An 18701-nucleotide genomic window follows, 5' to 3' on the forward strand; every position below is an offset into this window, starting at 1 on the left:
GAACCATGTTATAATGGTATTCAGTTTTCCTAATATAACTCAGTGAAAGTGGAAAAAATAAGCCAAAAGACATTGATTCATTATCTTCTGGAATGCAACTTATCTCTTAAATAGTATCTTTCTGTATTCTAGTGAAGGGGTATCCCAAAGGTCCTGCATCTTCTGAGGTCAAAGAGGCACTGTTTGAGAAACCTTGCTTCATCACAAAACGTAGCTCCTCATAAAGCCTTGCTCAGGAGAGAGAGGCTCACCTCTTAACTTTAGCATTTGTTCATGTGTGGGCTCCACCACACAGCTAGAATATTCCTTTCAAATGTTTTTCATTTCCTCATTTAAACCAAAAGCAGTTTTCAGAGGAATATGTAGAGGCATTTCTGTTATTTGAAAGATATTTTTCCATGAAGTTTTGCTTCAGTCATACTTACTTCATCAAAAAATTATTTCTTAGCTCCTAGAAATGTGTTTTCTTTCCTCTTTTGTCTGCAACCTTCTTCTATGCATAAACAGTCTCTCAATGATCACTGTGTCAGGAGCAGAACTCCTACTATGTAAAAATACGTAACCCTCAGGAATATGTTACCTTTGAAATATTTCAGTTCCAACCAAAAACTCAGGATATAGGAGCAGCCCAGAAGAGGTGTTGGGGATGAAAATGTTTGGTCAGCTTGAGTAAGAGTTGTAACCTCTCATTATGGGCTTTTCATGGTACTGTATGACTTTGCTATCTTTCTACAGATCTACTTCTTCACAGTAATCTTGCTTACTTCTGTAAGGGCTCTTCTTTTCCTTCCCATCTCTTCCCAGTTTTCAATTCTTTGCTTCCTTCAGCCAAATTTTTCTTTCCTCAGAATTTCAGCTTGAGACCTCTGCTCCCAAAGTCCTCTTCCCCTCACCATTTCACTTTGCCAATCTCAGGCCATGATGATGCCTTTTGCCTCTGTGGGAAAAGACAGTGAGTGTTAGCTAGGAGTTTCTAGAAGACTTGTCTAACTCAAATGATCCCATTGCAGAAGAAATAGGGGAATGTTAGGAAGCAGATGACTGCGCTAATCACAAGCTTACGAAAAGCAAGCACAGAGAAAGCAGATCAAGTTTCCATGGGGTGAGTGCAGAAGTGCTGCTTGCCAAGAACAGGTAGGGACAAATACAAAAAAGCCAATTCAAGAATCAAAACTTAACTAGCAAGCGCTTTGCAAGTAACAAGAAATCATTTGGTGAATACATCAGTACTAAGAAGTCAAAAGCTTTCTTTCATCAGAGAGAGAAAGCTACTTCCTGATGCCAAGAAGACTCAGAGTGCCTTAGGACTTCTTTGCACCAGTCTTGGCTAAAAGAGGCCACTTGTGAACAGGTGATTGACATGATACATATTAATGATAAGGGAATAAGATTTCGGCCCAGAATGAGACAGAACTAGTTACAAGAGTACTTATATAACTTAGAGGTGTTCAAACCAACAATCTGGCTGCACTTCATACCACAGTAGTGAAGCAAGTGGCTCAGACAGCATTGGAAATACTAGTGTTTATCTCTGAGAATTCAGAGATGATGGCCAAGGACTCTGCTGATAGAAATAGGCAAAATTGATACCTATCTTTAAGATGGCATTTGAAAATAAATAAGTAAATAAATAAAAAAATTGAACAGCCAGATTTTTTGCCCCAGAAAGCATCAAGTACAAATGGACACACTAGTTGTAAACGGATAGAAGGACGCAATAGGATAAACAGCTATTAACATGAACTTGTCAACAAGAAACTGGGACAAGCTGGCCAAATTTCCTTTGGCAATGGAGGAACAGACCTTTGTATGGAAGAAAGGCCTGCATTCATCTGTGTCTTAGTTAGACTCTACATATGTGTTCATGAATAAGGGAGTTCAGTTTATTTGAAAAATTTAGGCAGTGGGTACAAAACTGGGGAAAGTGCCGCCATCAGTGGTTTAGTAGCAAGCGGGTGGATTATAAACGCAATTTCAAAGGGGTGTGTCCTGGAATCTTTCATTAGCAGCCTTCGGAGCTGGCATTAATTGGGGAGTGACTGAAAACACATTGGAGGATGAAATAAGAATTCAAAATAATCCCAAGAAGTTGCTTGGAAAACACAGAATGTGACTAAAAAGCTATTAGAGGCATTGTTTTTGGAGGCAGGGGTACCCCCTGGGTACACAGGGCTACACAGAGAGACTGGGGCACTGCTCAGTGCAGGCTGCAGGTACCAGCTGAGGGGAAACCGGAGGAGAGCTGGGGCAGTTGATGGCCAAGAGATAGCAGTACAGGTGGACAAATTGCAGCTGGTCATCATAAAGAAAACATGGCACAGGGACATGATAGCAGCCATCAGATGTAAAAGGACACTGCAACACAGAAAGAGGATACTTCCCTGGGCAGGGAACACCACATTCAAAATTCAGCAAGGAATATGCAGACAGGAGGATAAAGTGTTGCCTGGGGAGGCTTTAGGGCCTTTTGGGTACTGTGTGTCCCTCAGAGTAGGACTGAGGGAAGCCCCACAAAAGGGATCCACAGCCACCCTGAAGTGTTGTAGATGGGAAACTTTCTGGTGTTCTCTGTAAGACAAGGATTAAAAGGAGTAAGCTTGAAGGCATTAATGGTGTACAGTTTGCTTGCAGAGACCAGATCAAGTAAATTCCACCAACATCTTGCTCTTCCATTTATATTTGGCAATGATGCCGGTGCTCTTCTAATGCACACAAGCATTTTCTGCTCACTTGCCATGTTCACGTGTACAAGCGTATATTGATCTGTTGTCTCTCTTTCCTTCCTTACAAAGGAAAAAAATAACCATACAGTTCAGTAATGCACAGGCTGTGCTCCACGATGGAAATAGTGTGAGGCACTTACATGCAGAAGTAAATTTAGCTTAACATAAAAATAACCTTCGAAATAAAATTCGAAATGCCCGTTTCACAATTAACGTCAGGTGCTAATTTTTTTTCTGATGCGGCAGGCTGGCCGAAGCGATGCAGACACATCTCCTCGCAGCGCTCTAGGTCTCAGAAATGCCCCCGTCGCCTTTCGGTCCTTCCCTCCAAGTCTCGTTCCCCCTTCAGCCACCCAGGGTGCTCCTGCAGCTCGGGGGTGCAGTGCGCTCCCGCCCAGCCCGCTGCAGCCGCGCTGCGTTATTAAAGGCACACACACACACACAACCCGTGTAAATAATTGATATGGAAACGGCGCGCTGCAGAGCGGCAGCGCCTCCCGCTCCTCCCCCGGCCCTCCCCACCCCACCTGCCCCGTTCCGCCGGAGCGCAGCGCGGCCGCGGGGCGGTGCGGAACCCCCGCGGGGCCGCCCCGCGCCCTCCCCGCCCCGCGGCGCCGTCCCGCCCCCGGCGGCAGCGGGTCCCTGGCGGGGGGGCCGGGCTGGGCCGGGCCGGGCCGAGCCGGGCGGGCGGCGCGGCGGGAGCAGGTGCGGCCGCCCGGCACCGCGGGGGCGGAGCGGGGGGCGGTGGCGCGGGGGCCGGGGCCGGGGCCGGGCCGGCAGGTGGGGGCTGCCGGGAGGCGGAGAGCGAGGAGCCGGGCGGGTTTTCCTGCCCGCCTCTGGAGGTGCGGCCGGCGGCACGGCGCGGGGAGCGGGCTGCCGCGGGAGGCGCACGGCGGCAACGGTGGTGGCAGTGGCGGTAGTGGCGGCGGCGGCGGCGGCGGTGGTGGTGTCCGCGTCCGCAGCCCGGGCCGCGAAGGGGCCGGCGGGGCCCCTTGCTGCAGAGCCAGATGTGCGGGACGCGGGGCTGCGACGAGTCGGCGGGGAGGTGCTGGGGGCTGCCACCGCCGCTGCTGCCGCGGCCGGGGGGGAGCCCTTAGCTGTGCGGGAAGCGGGGAAGCCGTGTCGGGAGCTGTTATTTTCTTCTCCTCCTTCCTTTGCCTTCCCTCTTCTCCCTCCTCCCCCTCCTCACCAAAACCGGGAGAGGAGGCGTGTTCGGTGCCTTGCTGCACCGGTTTTGCTTGGTTTGTTGTTGCAGGGTTTCGTTCGCAGGGTGGTTGGATTTTGTTGTTTTGTTTCTGGTTTTCTTTCTCCTTTTCCATCCCCCCCGCCTTTTCCCTTCCTTTCTTTTGGCCCATTGCATGCTCGGATCCGGCTGGATCCTTCCTTTTATTTTCGGCTGTGCCTCTCGGAAGGGGGAAGGGAGAGCTGGGATGAGTGCAGCTTGACGCACAGGCGAGGGGAGGGGGGGCACCGCCGGCAGTTGCAGCGGTTCGTGGCCGCAGGGTGCGGGTGAGGAAGGGAGCGAGCGAGGGGCTCGCTCGGTGCCTCCCCTTTTCTTCGCCCCTCTCCTTCCTCCCCTCCTTCCTCTCTCCTTCTCCTCCCTCCCCCATCCGTCTCCTGCCGAGTCCGGCTGGGAGCGTGTGTGCAATATCTTACATTGCAAGGTGTGTGTGTGTGTGTGTGTGTGTGTGAGTGCGCGCGGAGCAGAGGGAGGGAAGAACTCGCGAGGGAGCCGGGGCTGCCCCAGCTCCCCCCCTATGTGAGCCTCCCCGGGCGGCTGCATGGCGATAGACCGGCGCCGTGAGGCGGGCGGCGGGGGCCGTCCGCTGCCGGAGGAGAATGGCTCGGTGCCGGGGGCCGTGGGGGGGGGCGCTGCCGCCCCCCCGGGGCCGCCCCCCGCCAACGCTGCCGGGGTCGAGATCCAGGCGGTGCCGGTGCCACCGCCCGCCGCCGCCTGCAGCCCGCTACTCCTCGACTACGACGGCTCGGTGCTACCCTTCCTCGGAGGGCTGGGCGGACGCTACCAGCGGACCCTGGTGCTGCTCACCTGGGTCCCGGCACTCGTCATCGGCTTCAGCAAGTTCTCGGACTCCTTCCTCCTGGATCAGCCCGACTTCTGGTGCCGGGAGGCGGACGGGCAGGGCAACTGGAGCGGGACCCTGGCGCCAATCCACGCCAACCACAGCGGCAACGGCAGCATCTTCCCCCCCCCGCCCGGGCTGCCAACCCCCGCGGCGGGCAACGCCAGCGAGTGCGGCTGCCGCGAGTGGCACTACCGCATCAGAGCCGGCCTCGTCCAAAACGTCGTGAGCAAGGTGAGAAAGGCGACTTCCCTCGGCACCCCCTGTCCCTCACCAGCCCTCACGGACCCCCTCGGCCTCCCTCGGCGCCCCCTCTTTCCAAGACAAGGGAAGCGGCTGGACACGATGCAGATCTGTCCTTGCATGTTGCTGCTGTCAAGTCGTCGTGAGTTTACCCTCCCACTAGGATTAGGTAAATCCCACATCCCCACAGTCCTTTCCCTCCCTGGGTGTCATGTCATTCCAGGTGTCCATCGTGTGGACTTGTACCTGGGCACTGGTTGTGGCACTGAGTTGCAAAGTTATGTCCTGAAACAGGACCCTATGTGTCTCTTTGGGATCCTGGCAATGGTAGATGTCCTGCTTGTCTCTGGACACGGGTGTCTGTGGGAAAGATGCTGAGTGCATATGTCCGTAGCTAGTAAGGGGAAAGGGTTGCAAAGCAGGCTCCAGTTGTAATATCACTGATCTTTGTGCCAAGTATCCTAAAGCAGCCCTACAAACCAAAAACCGGGTTGATTTTTGGGGAAGCTGAAGAGATGGTGATGAGTGAAATAAGACTAAGTTCTTCTGAATTCTTCTGTTTTTGTACTTGGTAACTGTTTTGGCTGAGCAGTTAAAGAAGTAATGTCTCACACAAGTTGTTTTACTCCAGGGACAGAAAGTGCATGCTGCTCTGTTTTTTGTTTCCTCATGTAATGGCTAAAGTGGAAAATTTCTAGTGAGGAGACTGTGCCGCTTTCTGCACTCGCTTTCTATGTGCTGAGTAGTGCATGCAAAAAACCCGCCTTGGTTTTTCACCTGAAAGCTCTTGCATGTTTGCAGTATCAGCCCTGTGAAAACACTGCTGGCTGCAGATGGGCCTTATTGATATCAACAGACAACTGGAGCTCCTGAAAATGTAAAACTAAATGGTTACACCAGGGAAGTAGTTCCCTTAATCTCAAGATCCCCTCTAAGATCAGCAAAAATTACTTCCTGCCTGGGAGCAGTGTTTTGGCTTAACTGTGTTTATGTAGTTGGGATAAAGAAGTGCAAAAACAAATGAATGACTGGCATGGTCGTGCTTTGTTCAGCCAGCATACATTTGTATTGAATCATTGAAAATCATTTTAGTTTCTCTTTGTATCCCTTGAAACCGTGTGCAACAGGGAAAAAGCAGGTAAAGCAAATCCTTCAAAACCTTGAACCCAGAATGGATTAAACAAACAAACAAACAAACCCCCCCCAAAAACAAACAAACAAAACCGAACCAAACAAACAAAAACCCAACCCAAAACCTAAAACCAAACCAAACAAAAAAACCCAGCTACACTCCTTTTATGGGAAAAACACAGGTGCATGGTGGACTTGAATAATTTGTCATACAGAAATATGTAATGATGTTAGATTTTTACGAGGGTCAGATTTTGTTCTGTTTATATCCAGAGACTGAGCTATTCATGTGTTTGGGCATTTAACACTGATGCCTTAGCATGAGAAAATTATCTTGAAATGTATCTTTTTAATCTAAACTGTGAAATTTTTTTTTTTTTTTAAACTTTGAACCTTTTGAAGGTCGTCATCATCAAGTTGGCCACAAAAGGTCGAGGAAGAGTTAGTTTGGTGTCTTGAATGCTTCTTTAAAAATAATAAAAAAAGTGTTCTTTGGAAGAACTTGTGGTAAAGGGCAGATCAATTTTAAGGGATAAACAAACATCTGTGACCCCTGCTGTCTTGTTTTCTATTAGAAAGAATAATAAGCATCTTTTGAGACTATGGGTTTTTCCAGTGTGGAGTTTTTATTTTTATTGTATGCTCACTTCCAAGAACTTGGCAGCTTTTTTGCTTTGATTTGTAATCCCATGTAATTATAATTAGCTTGTTTTTTTGGGGTCAGGGTTCCTCCTTAGTTTGTGCTTTGGTTTTGTTTTGGGGATTTTCTAGGTGGGTGTTCTGTCTGTTTTTATCTGAATGAAGAAAGAGAGGAAAAATTCAGACAGAACAACAGCATAGCTTGATTTGGACTTCCTTTCTTATCAACCCCCAGGAGCTCTGATACTGTGGGAGCACTTCCTGTAACTGCTGACACCTCTTACATGCATCTCACTGTCCTTTGTGAGAAAGGGCTGCTCCGGGCGAATTCAAGAGACTGGATGTTCAGATCTTCCTTAACTCCCCTCAAAAATACATTTGTTTCTGTAATGTATTATGCAATGTTCTCATCTTTCTAAATAGAGTTTTATTAAATCTCATTCTAATATATGCTCATCTGTGTAGTAGCCAGGGGTTATATTGAAATATCATAAAGAGAGCCAAAAGTATATTAATAAAAAATGTACTTTTGTTTGGCCAGTAAATCCTCTTGTACTTATCTTCAGCAGTCTGAGCTAGTAGCTGTTGGATCATTGCTTTGTCTTCAGAAACAATGAAACAATTCTGGTTATTTAGCACAAAGCATTTTTATATACCTGCACGAGACATCGTTGTCCGTCCCCCCACCCTAACCCCGCCTTCTTTGGGAGTGGGATAGCTATTCTTAAACTGTGTTAAGTTCCACTGTCTCCGTAGCCTCTCTCCTAGTGGCATCCTTCATCAGATGCTGTTTCTCTGTCCAGGCTTTCTCCGCTATCCCTTGCCTGATGCCCATTTTCTCCCAGCCTGCATTATGCTTGGGATTGAGGGAGTGGAGATCTTGCTGTTTTCAGCCCTGCTCAGTGCTTTGTTTAGCCCCACTTCTCTTTGAGTCTTTATTGGAGCCAGGGGTGGCCTTGCACCTTCCTTGAAGACTGGCATTTCTGTGTTAGATGCTGCCTTTATCCTGACCTCCTTGACTGAGTCACTGGGAACGGTGCTTTTTATAGTGCTGCCAGTCATTAGAACTGGAAATGGTAATAAAGGATGTAGTGCTTATTATTTAACACTGCTGAAATACATACAGTGAAGAGGTCAGATGCATAATTTAACCACAGGGATTCCAGTGGCCATGTTAAATCACCCTTCTGAGCTAATGTCCTGACTTAGCACATAAATCTTGGACTTTAGCTTGGTTTGTACATTAATTTCTTGCTTTAGCAGTTGCAAGGCTTTTTCACTGCTACATAATTCTCTAAAGATTTAATCTGTTCTTTATCACAACATCACCATACTGCTGTAAACAGAGTGCACTGTCCAAAGGAAGGATGATGAGAAATACTCTTTTTTTTGCTGTGGAGAAACCTGAGATCTCATTTTACTGATTTGCACAGTGATGCTTCAGGTAAATTATTAGCACTAACACAGTGAGCAGCATAATGATGACTAAACATGACAAGTGAATGACAATGACAACTACACATGAAGTGTGTGCTCAGCAGGGACTTTTCTAACTCTCTCACTAATCTTTAGTGCCTGCATCTTCAAGACCATCTGTGAAGCCAGCTGTCATCTTGGGACAACATTTTCATGGCCGCTCTTAGTTACAGGATTCATGGTGGTTGGGTTTTTCCCCTGTTACTAGGATGGCCTGTCCTCTGTGTTTGATTGGATTAAGTGAGGTTGTTTGTTGTTCTGTATGCTAATTTGTTTAACGGATACCAAAAGCTGATGATGGGCAAGGACTGAGGCTTGATTAAATTGCAGAGGTTGATGGCACAGCATCCCTCTGTGTGCACCCGCAACATTCCAGATAATTCCACCTCTTGGGGTTGGCTTAGAGGGAAGTGGTTAGTTGAAGGCTGTGTTTTAATCACTCAGAGCAATTATGTAATAATATTTCATGTCTAGTCACAAGGGAATTCCTGTTGTGGCTGCTTTTATGCTCCAGATGCCTTGTTTTCCTGCAATGCTGTTCTCTTGGCTCTCAACTTCCCACTTGATTTGGGTTGAGTCATCTTCTTTCCAAAGTAACATGGCAATCATTTTACCTATTTGCCACTGATTTGCTTGTTCTCATGCCAGTTTGGCTGAACCTCTAGCAAATTGTCCCTGCCAAAAAAGCGGAACTTGAGCCAGGAGAGCCGAGTGGTCCAGGAGCAGTGCTGTCTTGGTGTGCACTTGGAGTGCTCTTTGCTCCTGCTAAGGGAGGTGTCTGTGCCATATGAGTCTTTCTTTTCCTTGCTTTTATTGCAGTTCTGGCACTTCTCTGGGCATACCTTCGGCTGAATCAGATCCTCAACCTGGCAGAAAACTTCCTGTTTAAATATGTTTTTTATTATATTTTTTTTCTGGGTATTCTACGGAGTTAATGAAGTGAAATTGCTCTGTGCAGTAACACGTACCCTAGTCTGTGATTATTGTGGTTATCTGCAAGTAGCCAGAAATGCGATTTCGTTGTGATAATAGTGGTGATAAATTTGTCACAGCTTGTGGAGTGATATTTCTTGGGGTAGAGGATAGGTGTGCATTTCAAATGGACTTTCAGAGCATAGTTGTTAATTACTTTGAAGGGATCACTCTGACGAGGACCTTCCCAAAATAAGAACTGTGCCACCCTTATCTCCTCCCATTTCTGCCCGTTTGTAATCTCATTTGTTTCTGCATATTCTCCAGTTGGCTGGTCACTTCAAAGAGACTTCAGAAGTGCTGATGCTTCTCTTTTTTTTTTCCCTTCAACTGACAGGATTTGTCTTGTCAGTGTTAGTTCGTGGCTGACTGGTTTCTACCTAGTCCCATATCAGTAAAAACCTAGGGTTATTGTACCCACTGTGGCAGTTGGGTCAGAAGTGTCAAGATTGAAGCTGTGCCCTTGCTTCTACTGGACAGATTAAAGGGGATATAGGGACTTGCAAGGCAGATACTTGGAATGGGCAGAAAGTATTCTAAATTTCTTTGAAATTACTCTCTCAGCTCCTAATGGGTGCTGAAGGGGTCAGCAAGTCGCTGTGGTCAGAGGTATCCAAAAATACTGGCAGACCAGAGCAAACTTCTATTTTTTTTTTTTATGTCTTCCTCTACTTCCTCTCCCTCTGTTTGGGAGAGATCCCAAACTTCTTTTTTCATCTTCCCTTTGCAAGTTAGCTGATAAAGAGTCAGCAGTTGCTGCTCTGAGCCCTCGCATACTTGAGAAATCTTGCTGTTAAAGAGAAAGCAAAGGGGACCTGCTACCTTGTCCTGCTGCAGCTGTCCTGGGGCCTGCCCATACACACTGAGTATGGTGGAGTCTCCCAGTTATCAGGGCAGTAGTGAACAACACTCTGAAACAATGGGGTGAGTTTCTGGCTAAGTGGCATGAAGGAAGGGGACAGCTGTTTCGGGAACAGTACCTGCAATTTCCCGGTGGTGAAGAACTGTCCTCTACCTGAGAACAGGAAATAACCCGATGTTTGAGATAACCAAGTATGATATCACCAGGCTACTTGTTTAGGGAGCTTAGATACTGGTTTTATTTATTTGGAGGTGTTATGTACTGGCCAAAAATTCTTGAAGCAGTTGGTCTAGAAAACAGAGACTGGATTAAGACCAATACAAACATCAGAACTCATGTAGTCTTAGGTTGTCTGTCTGGTAAGGATTCTTTTTACTAAAGGAGATGTTGTAGAGTTCATGTTTATTATCACCCTTAAGATAAAGCATCTCAGTTACAGGAATCTGATTTCAGCCTACTGTAAATAGTTTGTAGCATTGGTAGAACTAACAATGATCATCAGCAAAGGTAATTTCATATTGAAATCTCTTGAAGACATTCTCAGCTTTCCGAGACTTGCTATTGAGCCTTTCATATGCGTCATTTTATGTGTGTTAAACAATTGCCTTTTATTTTTTCCCCTTCCTGGATGGATGGTTGTGATATTTGAAATGGTTGGGGTTTTGTTTGGTTTTGCTTCCACTTCCTAATACATCCTGTATCTCAGTAATTTAATTTAAATACTGACTCTGCCCATGTTGTGACAGAAGTTGCAGGCTACAGTGAATATTTCCCAGCTGTTCAGGCAGTCTAAATGCAAATTTCTAAAGCGCACTGACAATTTTACCACTTCTCACCCTGACTACACGAGTGTAATTATAAAAGGTGACCTCATGTTTTTTTAAAGTGTTTGTCAAAGAGGAGGAACTGGCACTTAGGAAGGCATGTAATTTGGAACCAGTTCTGATGGTAATGTTGAGATGAGGATTACAGGACAGTCAAACATGAATGGGCTCATTTTTTAATGAAACAACATCTGGAATAGCATGAGATTTATGGTTTTCTTGAACTTAAAAACTTTTGGCCGTACTAATGGTGAGAAGTCTTAAAGCTTTCCAAATGAATTCTAGAGAGCTGCTAAATTTAGAAAATGCTGAAAGAGATAGAGGGCTTTTGTGTACCTCGTCTTTTGTCTTCCCTGTCAACCTTTTTGTTCCTGCCTAAGTTCCCCTCCATGTTACCTGGCATCCCTGCTCAGGACAGTTGCTCTTACTCCCTCCCTTTCATACTCCTTCCTCCTCCCGCTCTTCTGCAGCGCAGCCAGGCTGGCGCTGGCTTACCCACAAGTGACTGTGGAATTAATTAGGCTGAGATCTTGCTATAGAACAAAGGACTGGGATTTGCTGCAGACAATATGTGGAAGATCAGAGCAACCTATCATAGAATATGCTGCAGCTTTGCAGCAGTGCCGAGTGTTTAGTTGTGGCACTGGATTCCCTCAAAGCTGCTTCTATTGGGCTTTGGTCACTTCACTCAAATGTGTGCCTAGCTCTCATAATGTTGTTTTTTATTTTTTTTCCCCTGCTAGACTTTTGACAGCAGATGACTTTGTGTGTGCTTTGAATTCCCTTTTAAAGGCAAGAAGGAAGGAGGGAGAAAGGAGTTTCAACACCCTTTCAAGCCATGTCATCAGGGTGTGTTGCAGAGGTCTCCAGGCAAAACCCCGTGTCAGTGTCTGATAACCATTCAGCACTTTACTAGAGCTGCACTGGTCTGTGTCCAGCGTGGGTGCTGGGGAGCCTGCCCTCCCCCCCAGCTTGTAAAACCTGGCAGACAGCAATGTTAATGTGTATGCTGAGTAGTTCCCACCGATCTGGGCCATATCTTACCTGCTGGAAACACAGAATAGGTCTGTGCCTATTCCCACCTGGTGGGAAGTGGATCAGTGCTGTGTTTGGTGTGACTGGTGCGTTGAGGGGTGGGGAGGGAACTCCTGCCTATCCTGAGGAGTGATGAGTGAACTGATGAGGCGAGGGTAAATGTGCTCTGGGGGTGATGTGCTGTGTAGGAAAATTCAATGTGTAGTACAAGGCACTGTTACGTTTTTCTTTTTCCTTATAATCTGGGAGAGCCCCAATTGCCAGTTGTTATACTGAAACGCAAGAACAAAAGATTAGGTAACTTAATGTATCCTGATACTCATTTCTGGGATGCCTATCTAGGTCCACAAGGATCAGGAATGCTACTTGTGAGATGCAGGATGTGGTGTGTTCTCCAGCAGCATGTGATTTATAGTTACCCTCGTGCATGGTTTTCAGAGCAGGGTGGTCTGATTCCCTAGAAGAGGTTCTTTGCGTCCAGGCAGTGGTCCAGTACTTTTGGCCCATGTACTGTCTCCCTGCTACTCTGCAGCACTCTGGAGCTGCCTGGTCTCCCTCTGGCCTCTAGGCCAAAGTCCACGAACATTTAGACAGTATTGCAATGTCCACCCCACAAATATTATTAAGGATAGGGACTGTAAATTAAACTGTAAGACCTTTTCCCTGTTATGTCTTCCAGTGCTGTGTAAAACATGGTCTGCCTGAACAAGACAAGCTTGACAGACCAGTTTCATATTCTGATTTGTAAAACAAGTGGAATATTTTTTTCTTTCTTTCGTAGCCTTAATATTTATTTAGGTCTGAATTAATGCCAGACCCTGGGGGTTTTTTACCTCTCTGCCCCTCCTTTCCTTCTTGCCTGAGTTGCAATAACTGCAGTCCACAAATGATGAGAGGGGCAGGGTCATGGCAGCAATAATTGCACGTCAAAGTTAAGGTGTCTGATATTTTCATCTACAATGGCAAGTATTTCTCATAAGGAATGACTTTTTCCTCTTGTCTACTGCTTTACCCTTCTCCATTTCTGTGTTTTATGCCATGCTTGACATTTTCATTTTTTTTCTCCCTGGTTTTAAAAAGACCCAACAAGATAGTAAGCTGGGTTTTGCCATGTCAGCCCTCTCAAGGTGGCAGCCTGTAGCATGTTTTGAGCATGGGTGTTTTGGTAGCCTGAAAAATACCAGTTCACAAAGTGTTAACTTATTTTTGATGAAGAGATGATAACAAATGTTAATATTTAACTGCACTGTTGGGGTTTTCTTAGATGTGGCTTCTATTTACAGTGCTTAGACCCGTTCTAAATACAAATTTGATAGCTATTTTAGTTTAGTTGCGAAGCCAGGTCAGGTGAAAACTGAGAAATGCCGCTCAAATACCATTTTTCAGTATGTGTCTCAGTCCTAGGGATGGGTGTGGTTGCTCATGGTCTTCATGCAGCCAGAGGGAGGTGAATACCTACAAGGTCTTATAGCAAAGACTGGGTTTTAGATTAAAGTCAGTTTTGTGACAATGTCTCCTAATCATGTCAGAATAGTGTAGGAAAGATACTTAATTGCAGCACAGAGATGTAAAAGAGATACTGAAATATCCTGATGCTGCTCTCTGGAAAATTATTAATATACTGTTATGAATACAGTATTCAGGAAGCTGCAAGCAAAATCTTGTATCTCCCAACCCTTTGATGTTAGATGACATTATGAAGTTGGGATAAGTGAAGCAGATCACATCAGCTGAGAAACAAGTTAGTTGACTAATCTGTGGAGGGCGAAGGCTGGAAAAGATCTAAATGTCTCAGAATAAAGGGAACTCCTACTGAAAATAAAAGAAGTAGTGATGGAGAAGTGGGTGGTACCTGGATGCTACTAAAGTTGATTTAATCATGTTAAGTATTGAGAAGAATGTCATATGATTAACAAATCATATTTTAATTGTTAGCGTATTAGCAATGATTATTTACTTAGGAAACTTCCTCCTTCCCTTTCCCAGTGGGGAAAAGAAAGAGATCCAATGAGAGCAGGGTTGGAATAGAAGAGCTAATTGCCCATGATTAAAGTGTGAAGTTGAAGGAAGGATGAAGCTTTTCCAGTTTTGCAGTGTTTCAGATGGTATCTCATTATCTTGGGATTTTGCTGATGTGCTCGGTGGATAGCTTGGAGAGTCTTTTTTGCTTATGGCATAGACTAAGCAATAATTTAGTGCAGAACGTTAACTCTTTTCCAAGTTAATTTGCTGGCTCTGAAACGAAGTCAATATGTGTCCTTTTGCATATTTTGAAGTGTTGGGATTTTTTTGTTATTGCAGTGTTTTTTGAGCCGTCTCATCTCACTGGAGAGATGGCTCTTAAAAGTGAACCATGGCTGAAAGGCATTAGAAAGGCCTTTCTCCTGCTTTGGGGCAAATGGAGCCACGCACATGCTGCATGTCCCTGTGGGGCACAGTGGGGACAGCCTGCTTACCCTGAGGTAATTACTATGAGAGGCAATGTGTCTCTGCCTCTCCAATTGCAAGCAGCTTGATGCAACGTGTGTCTTAGGTATCCCATTATCACAACAGAGCTGAAGTTTGTAAAGCAGGAGGAAATGCCATGTCCTGTATCAGTGTTAATGCAGTGATGTGTGGCACTGAGCCTGTGGGCTTTATTTTTAAAGCTGAAATATCAGACTTAAGAAATATGCACTTAAAAAGCCAATGCAGAAATTTCACAGCTGTCATGCATATCAGAAAATGCAGTTTTGAGGGATGTATTTCAGCAACTTAAACTACGTTACGCTTAAGGAACCATTAAGGAAACTTGTGAAGTCCATGGTTATGCAGTCCTGTACTATTTTGTGGGGTTGGAAACTGTTTTCATAGCTTAATGAAACTGCTTTCATACTATGTTGCACAATCTAATTATATCTTTCTTGGAAGACAGCTAAGCATGTGTCCTCTGGCTCACATGCCCTCCCCTCTTTTTCTCTCCCCACTCCTCTGCCTCCCCATGTCCCCAAAAACTTTGTGGTAGTAGCCAAAAGTGGTTTCTTTGCACTACTTTTCAAATGGTGTGTTGCCCAGGTGGTTGGTCATGTCTGTAGTTAAAGCAACCTGACAATTTCTGTGACCTTGTGTTCACTGTTCACAAGTGATTTTTATGGGCTGCAGTTTTCCTTGCCAGGTGTCTGTCATGGTCAAAAATGGATTACTGGTTTCCAAGAATGAAAAGTGCAGAAAATGTTGTTTCCAGTGCAAGAAAAACAGATTGGATAAGAAGCTGAAAAAAAAGAAACCCTTGCATCTGTTGAGATAGTAAGCTCTCTAGTGTATGTCAAGAGGGACCCCAGGTTTGTTGGGAATGGGAAGAAGACAGATGTTGAGCTAAAGGTGATACTCAGGTACCAAAAATATCTCTGTTGACAGCAAAAGTTCTTGCAAATTTGGATGATTATAAACCTCTCAAAATACCAATGTGTACTTGCTCAGTAAAAATTTGGTTTAGAAGTATTTATCTTTAAGGCTCTAAGCACTTAGGCACTGGTCAAAGCTTTTCAGCAAAAGCATCCACTTATGATAAAGCTGAATAGTGTTAGAGATGTTCTTGGCTCTTGGAGGTCCAGCATCACACAGAGAGAAGTAGTTTGAAAGTCAGGTGTTGACTATGTGTTGGGTTGAGGCATTCAAGCGTAGGTGGTGTAGGCTTATTTGAGTGGCTGTTCAAAGAAAACAAACAACAAAACCTCTCAATGGCTGGTTTGTTGGTTTTCTTGTGTGTTGTGTTTTTAATGACTCTTCTGGTTTCCAGTCCACTTGTGTCCGATTAAAAACATAAGGAAAGAAGTAGTTTAAATGTTTGGTTCTGAATGTGACTAGTAAAGAAAGAGAAAATCATTAATTTTTATACCTTCTTCTAAAGCATTCCGAGAATATTTCTTTTAATTTTTTACTCTACTTGATGTCCTCATTTTGAAATGTGACCTTCTTGATACTTCCACCTAGCTAGTTGTGCTGGTGGTCAAAAAATGCCATGTGTTTTCAAGAACATTTTATTGACACTTAAAATACAGATCAGGGAGTGCTTTGCCTAGCTGTGGTCTGAAAGAAGAGGCATCCTTACTCTGAACCTTGAAGGTTAAATGGTTTAAATAAGCTGATGTTGCCATGGCTGAGGAGATACAGAGATGCCTGTGGCAGTAAAACAGCCCCAACTTTTAGGTGCTGCAGTTGGGCTGGCATACCCCTCTGGGAAGCTTCTTCTGCAGCCTCTCTAGTGTGGTTTTACTGCACAGTTATTTTCTGTAGAGTTGGGTATCACACCACTTTCTGGAACTCATGCACTTTGTTTAACATTAAATTCTTTAACGTTAAATGCAGCCACAGTGTCGTCTTTGGCCAGCAGCTGAGAAGGGGAGGAGAGAAATGTCCTGTAGCGGTCTGGACGGAAATTTTGCTACAGTGGTCTTCTGTGGCTGTAACTAGGAGTACTACTCAGATTGTTTAGGTACTGGGAAAAGGCATTAGTGGTAGGTAGAAGTACTGATTTCTTTGCTTTTCCATTTGTTTTGGGGTTTGTTTATAGTGCTTGGTCTACTGCCTTCAAGATTTTCCTCCAGAACTAAGTACCTGGAGAGTGCTCTGCTCTTTTATGCTCTTATGAGAAGCATAACTTTATTTTTTTACTATTTTATTCTTTCTAAAACTAGCTTTGGTTCATGCTGCTTTTTTTTTTTTTTTTTTTTCAAGGTCCAAGAATCTGAAAACATCATAAATTTTAAGTCTCACTAGATAAGATATTTATATAGAAGATGGATTCTAGTGCTGTGCAGGGTAAATTGATGGGGTTTGGTTATAAAAAGATGGAGCAGGAAGGAGAGGAACAAAGAAACACGAGACCCAACACACCTCAGAGACAAATGATAGATTCTTACTTTCATTTATTGGCCTTAAAATAATTACCTAATGTGCAGGCAAGCTGGTGGCTTTTCCCCAGGCAGGCTTTGGGACCGCTGTGGTAAGCTGTGTCATATATGACTGATACGTAGAGGCCGGGGCTCCCACAGTGAGGTGTTTACCCAAGGGGTTGAGATACCACATACAGTGTCTGGGGCATGTTACCTGTGCTGGGATAGAGTCTGTGAAGGCCAGCACAGCAGCCTGGTGCTGCCTGGCTGGGGAAAAACAAAGGGTGCAGCTCCATGCCTGCCTTAGGGCCTTCCAAGGCAGCAGCGCTGGTGATCCTTTGGTGTCCTCTTACTGAAACAGCTGCAGAAAGCAGTCACAGCAGAGCTACCATCCACCTGCAGACTGTTTGGGGAAGGGCAGGCTTTCTTTCAGCAGCAATCCGGGCATGAATCTGTTGGAAACACACTGTGAACCCACAGTGTGGGAAGAGTGTGTGTGTGTGTCCAGTTCCCCTCCCATGGGCTTTTTGTGCCACACTCCGAGCAAGCGTTGTAGCAAAGCATCTCTCCTGCTGTCCCATTGCTTCTTTGTAGGACACAAGAGTCTACCTTGCACTTTTTCATGTTATCAGGATGAAGGTAGAAACCAAATCCTCGGTAGTCATGTTAATATGGCCTTTCAGCAGTGGGTATTCAGTGTGCTTAACTGCCACAGCCAGCCTCTGGAGGACAAGGACTTTTTTGAGGCAAGAGCCCTTAATTAAGATGGATTATGTTCATAGTTACAAACTTTGCATTTGTGACTTTGTAACTTCGTTGCAAATACTGACTCACTGAATGAAACCTGTCTGGATTTTCACCCCTTGTAAAGAGTTAGAGGATGGTTACTGTTTGGTTGTGTTACCTTTTGCCAGGTGCCTTCCCAAGAAACCCGTATTTTTAAACAGTCCTCCATCTTGATTGTGAAGCATAGTGAGTCACAGCGTGGGTGGTGACTCACTGATACCCGTTAAACATTAGGATCCTGAAGGTGTGACTCCTTAAGCTTTGACTAAAAAAAAAATGCTGTCACAACATGGAAAAAACCACTTGCAATATATTGCACATCTGCATAAGTGGCAAATTCTCTACAATGTACCTTTTCCACCAGCATATTTCATATACAGTTATTTTTGGTTTGGCATAACAATACAGTCTTTTTTCTTTAGCAAGGCATTTATCTCATCTGTTATATTAGGATGATGGATGGAGGACAGAAAGACAGTGTCATACAGAGAAATCCCAGGGAAAGTTTAGCATCATCATTCCTTCAGGCTTGGTGCTGTTAACTCCTGAGTGGGACACCAGGGAATTCAGCCAGAGCAGTTTTGGGATTTAATGGTTTCCTGCTTGTAACAGATTAAACTACCTCTTGCAAGAGGCGGTAGAGGATTACTGTCCAGTCTCCAGCCAAACCCATCTCCCAGTGCAGATTTACCTGGAGTGCTACTTGAACTGTCATCAGCACTGCCCACCCTGGTGTTTTATTCTGCAAGGACATGGAAACCTGTCACTCCTTTCTTTGTGGAGCAAACCTGAGTGTCATCTTTGTGGAATGAAACTACCGGCACTTGGAGCAGGACCTGCCATGGCTCTGGGCACAGTCGTGGCATGTGGGCACATGACAAATAAGTTCTGCTCTGCTGAACCCAGGTGTATATAAAGGGAGAGCCAGCACTGTTGCTGTGTAATAGTTCCTGCTTTATTTCTAGCTCTTCAAAGCTGAGGTTTTTCCATGGGGATGGGAAGGGGCAGCCCAGGTCTCTGGCAAAATTTCTGCGCTTTCAACATGACAAAGCCTT

The 18701-nt window shown here is 45.3% G+C and overlaps 1 protein-coding gene across 3 annotated transcripts in view; it reads left to right on the forward strand.

Annotated features, from left to right (window-relative positions):
- Positions 1 to 4439: 4439 nt before the first annotated feature.
- SLC22A23 (solute carrier family 22 member 23) overlaps positions 4440 to 18701 on the forward strand; it is a 113080-nt gene continuing 98818 nt past the window's right edge. For all 3 annotated transcript variants that reach the window (XM_027893711.1, XM_027893709.1, XM_027893710.1), the window contains exon 1: positions 4440 to 5038. In XM_027893711.1, coding sequence (XP_027749512.1) covers positions 4505 to 5038 — 534 coding nt within the window. In that variant the 5' untranslated portion in view covers positions 4440 to 4504. The remainder of the gene's footprint in view (positions 5039 to 18701) is intronic.

Source organism: Empidonax traillii, unplaced genomic scaffold (assembly GCF_003031625.1).
Source record: "Empidonax traillii isolate 1590-97213 ecotype Southwest subspecies unplaced genomic scaffold, ASM303162v1 scaffold403:size524366, whole genome shotgun sequence".
Taxonomy (NCBI): domain Eukaryota; kingdom Metazoa; phylum Chordata; class Aves; order Passeriformes; family Tyrannidae; genus Empidonax; species Empidonax traillii.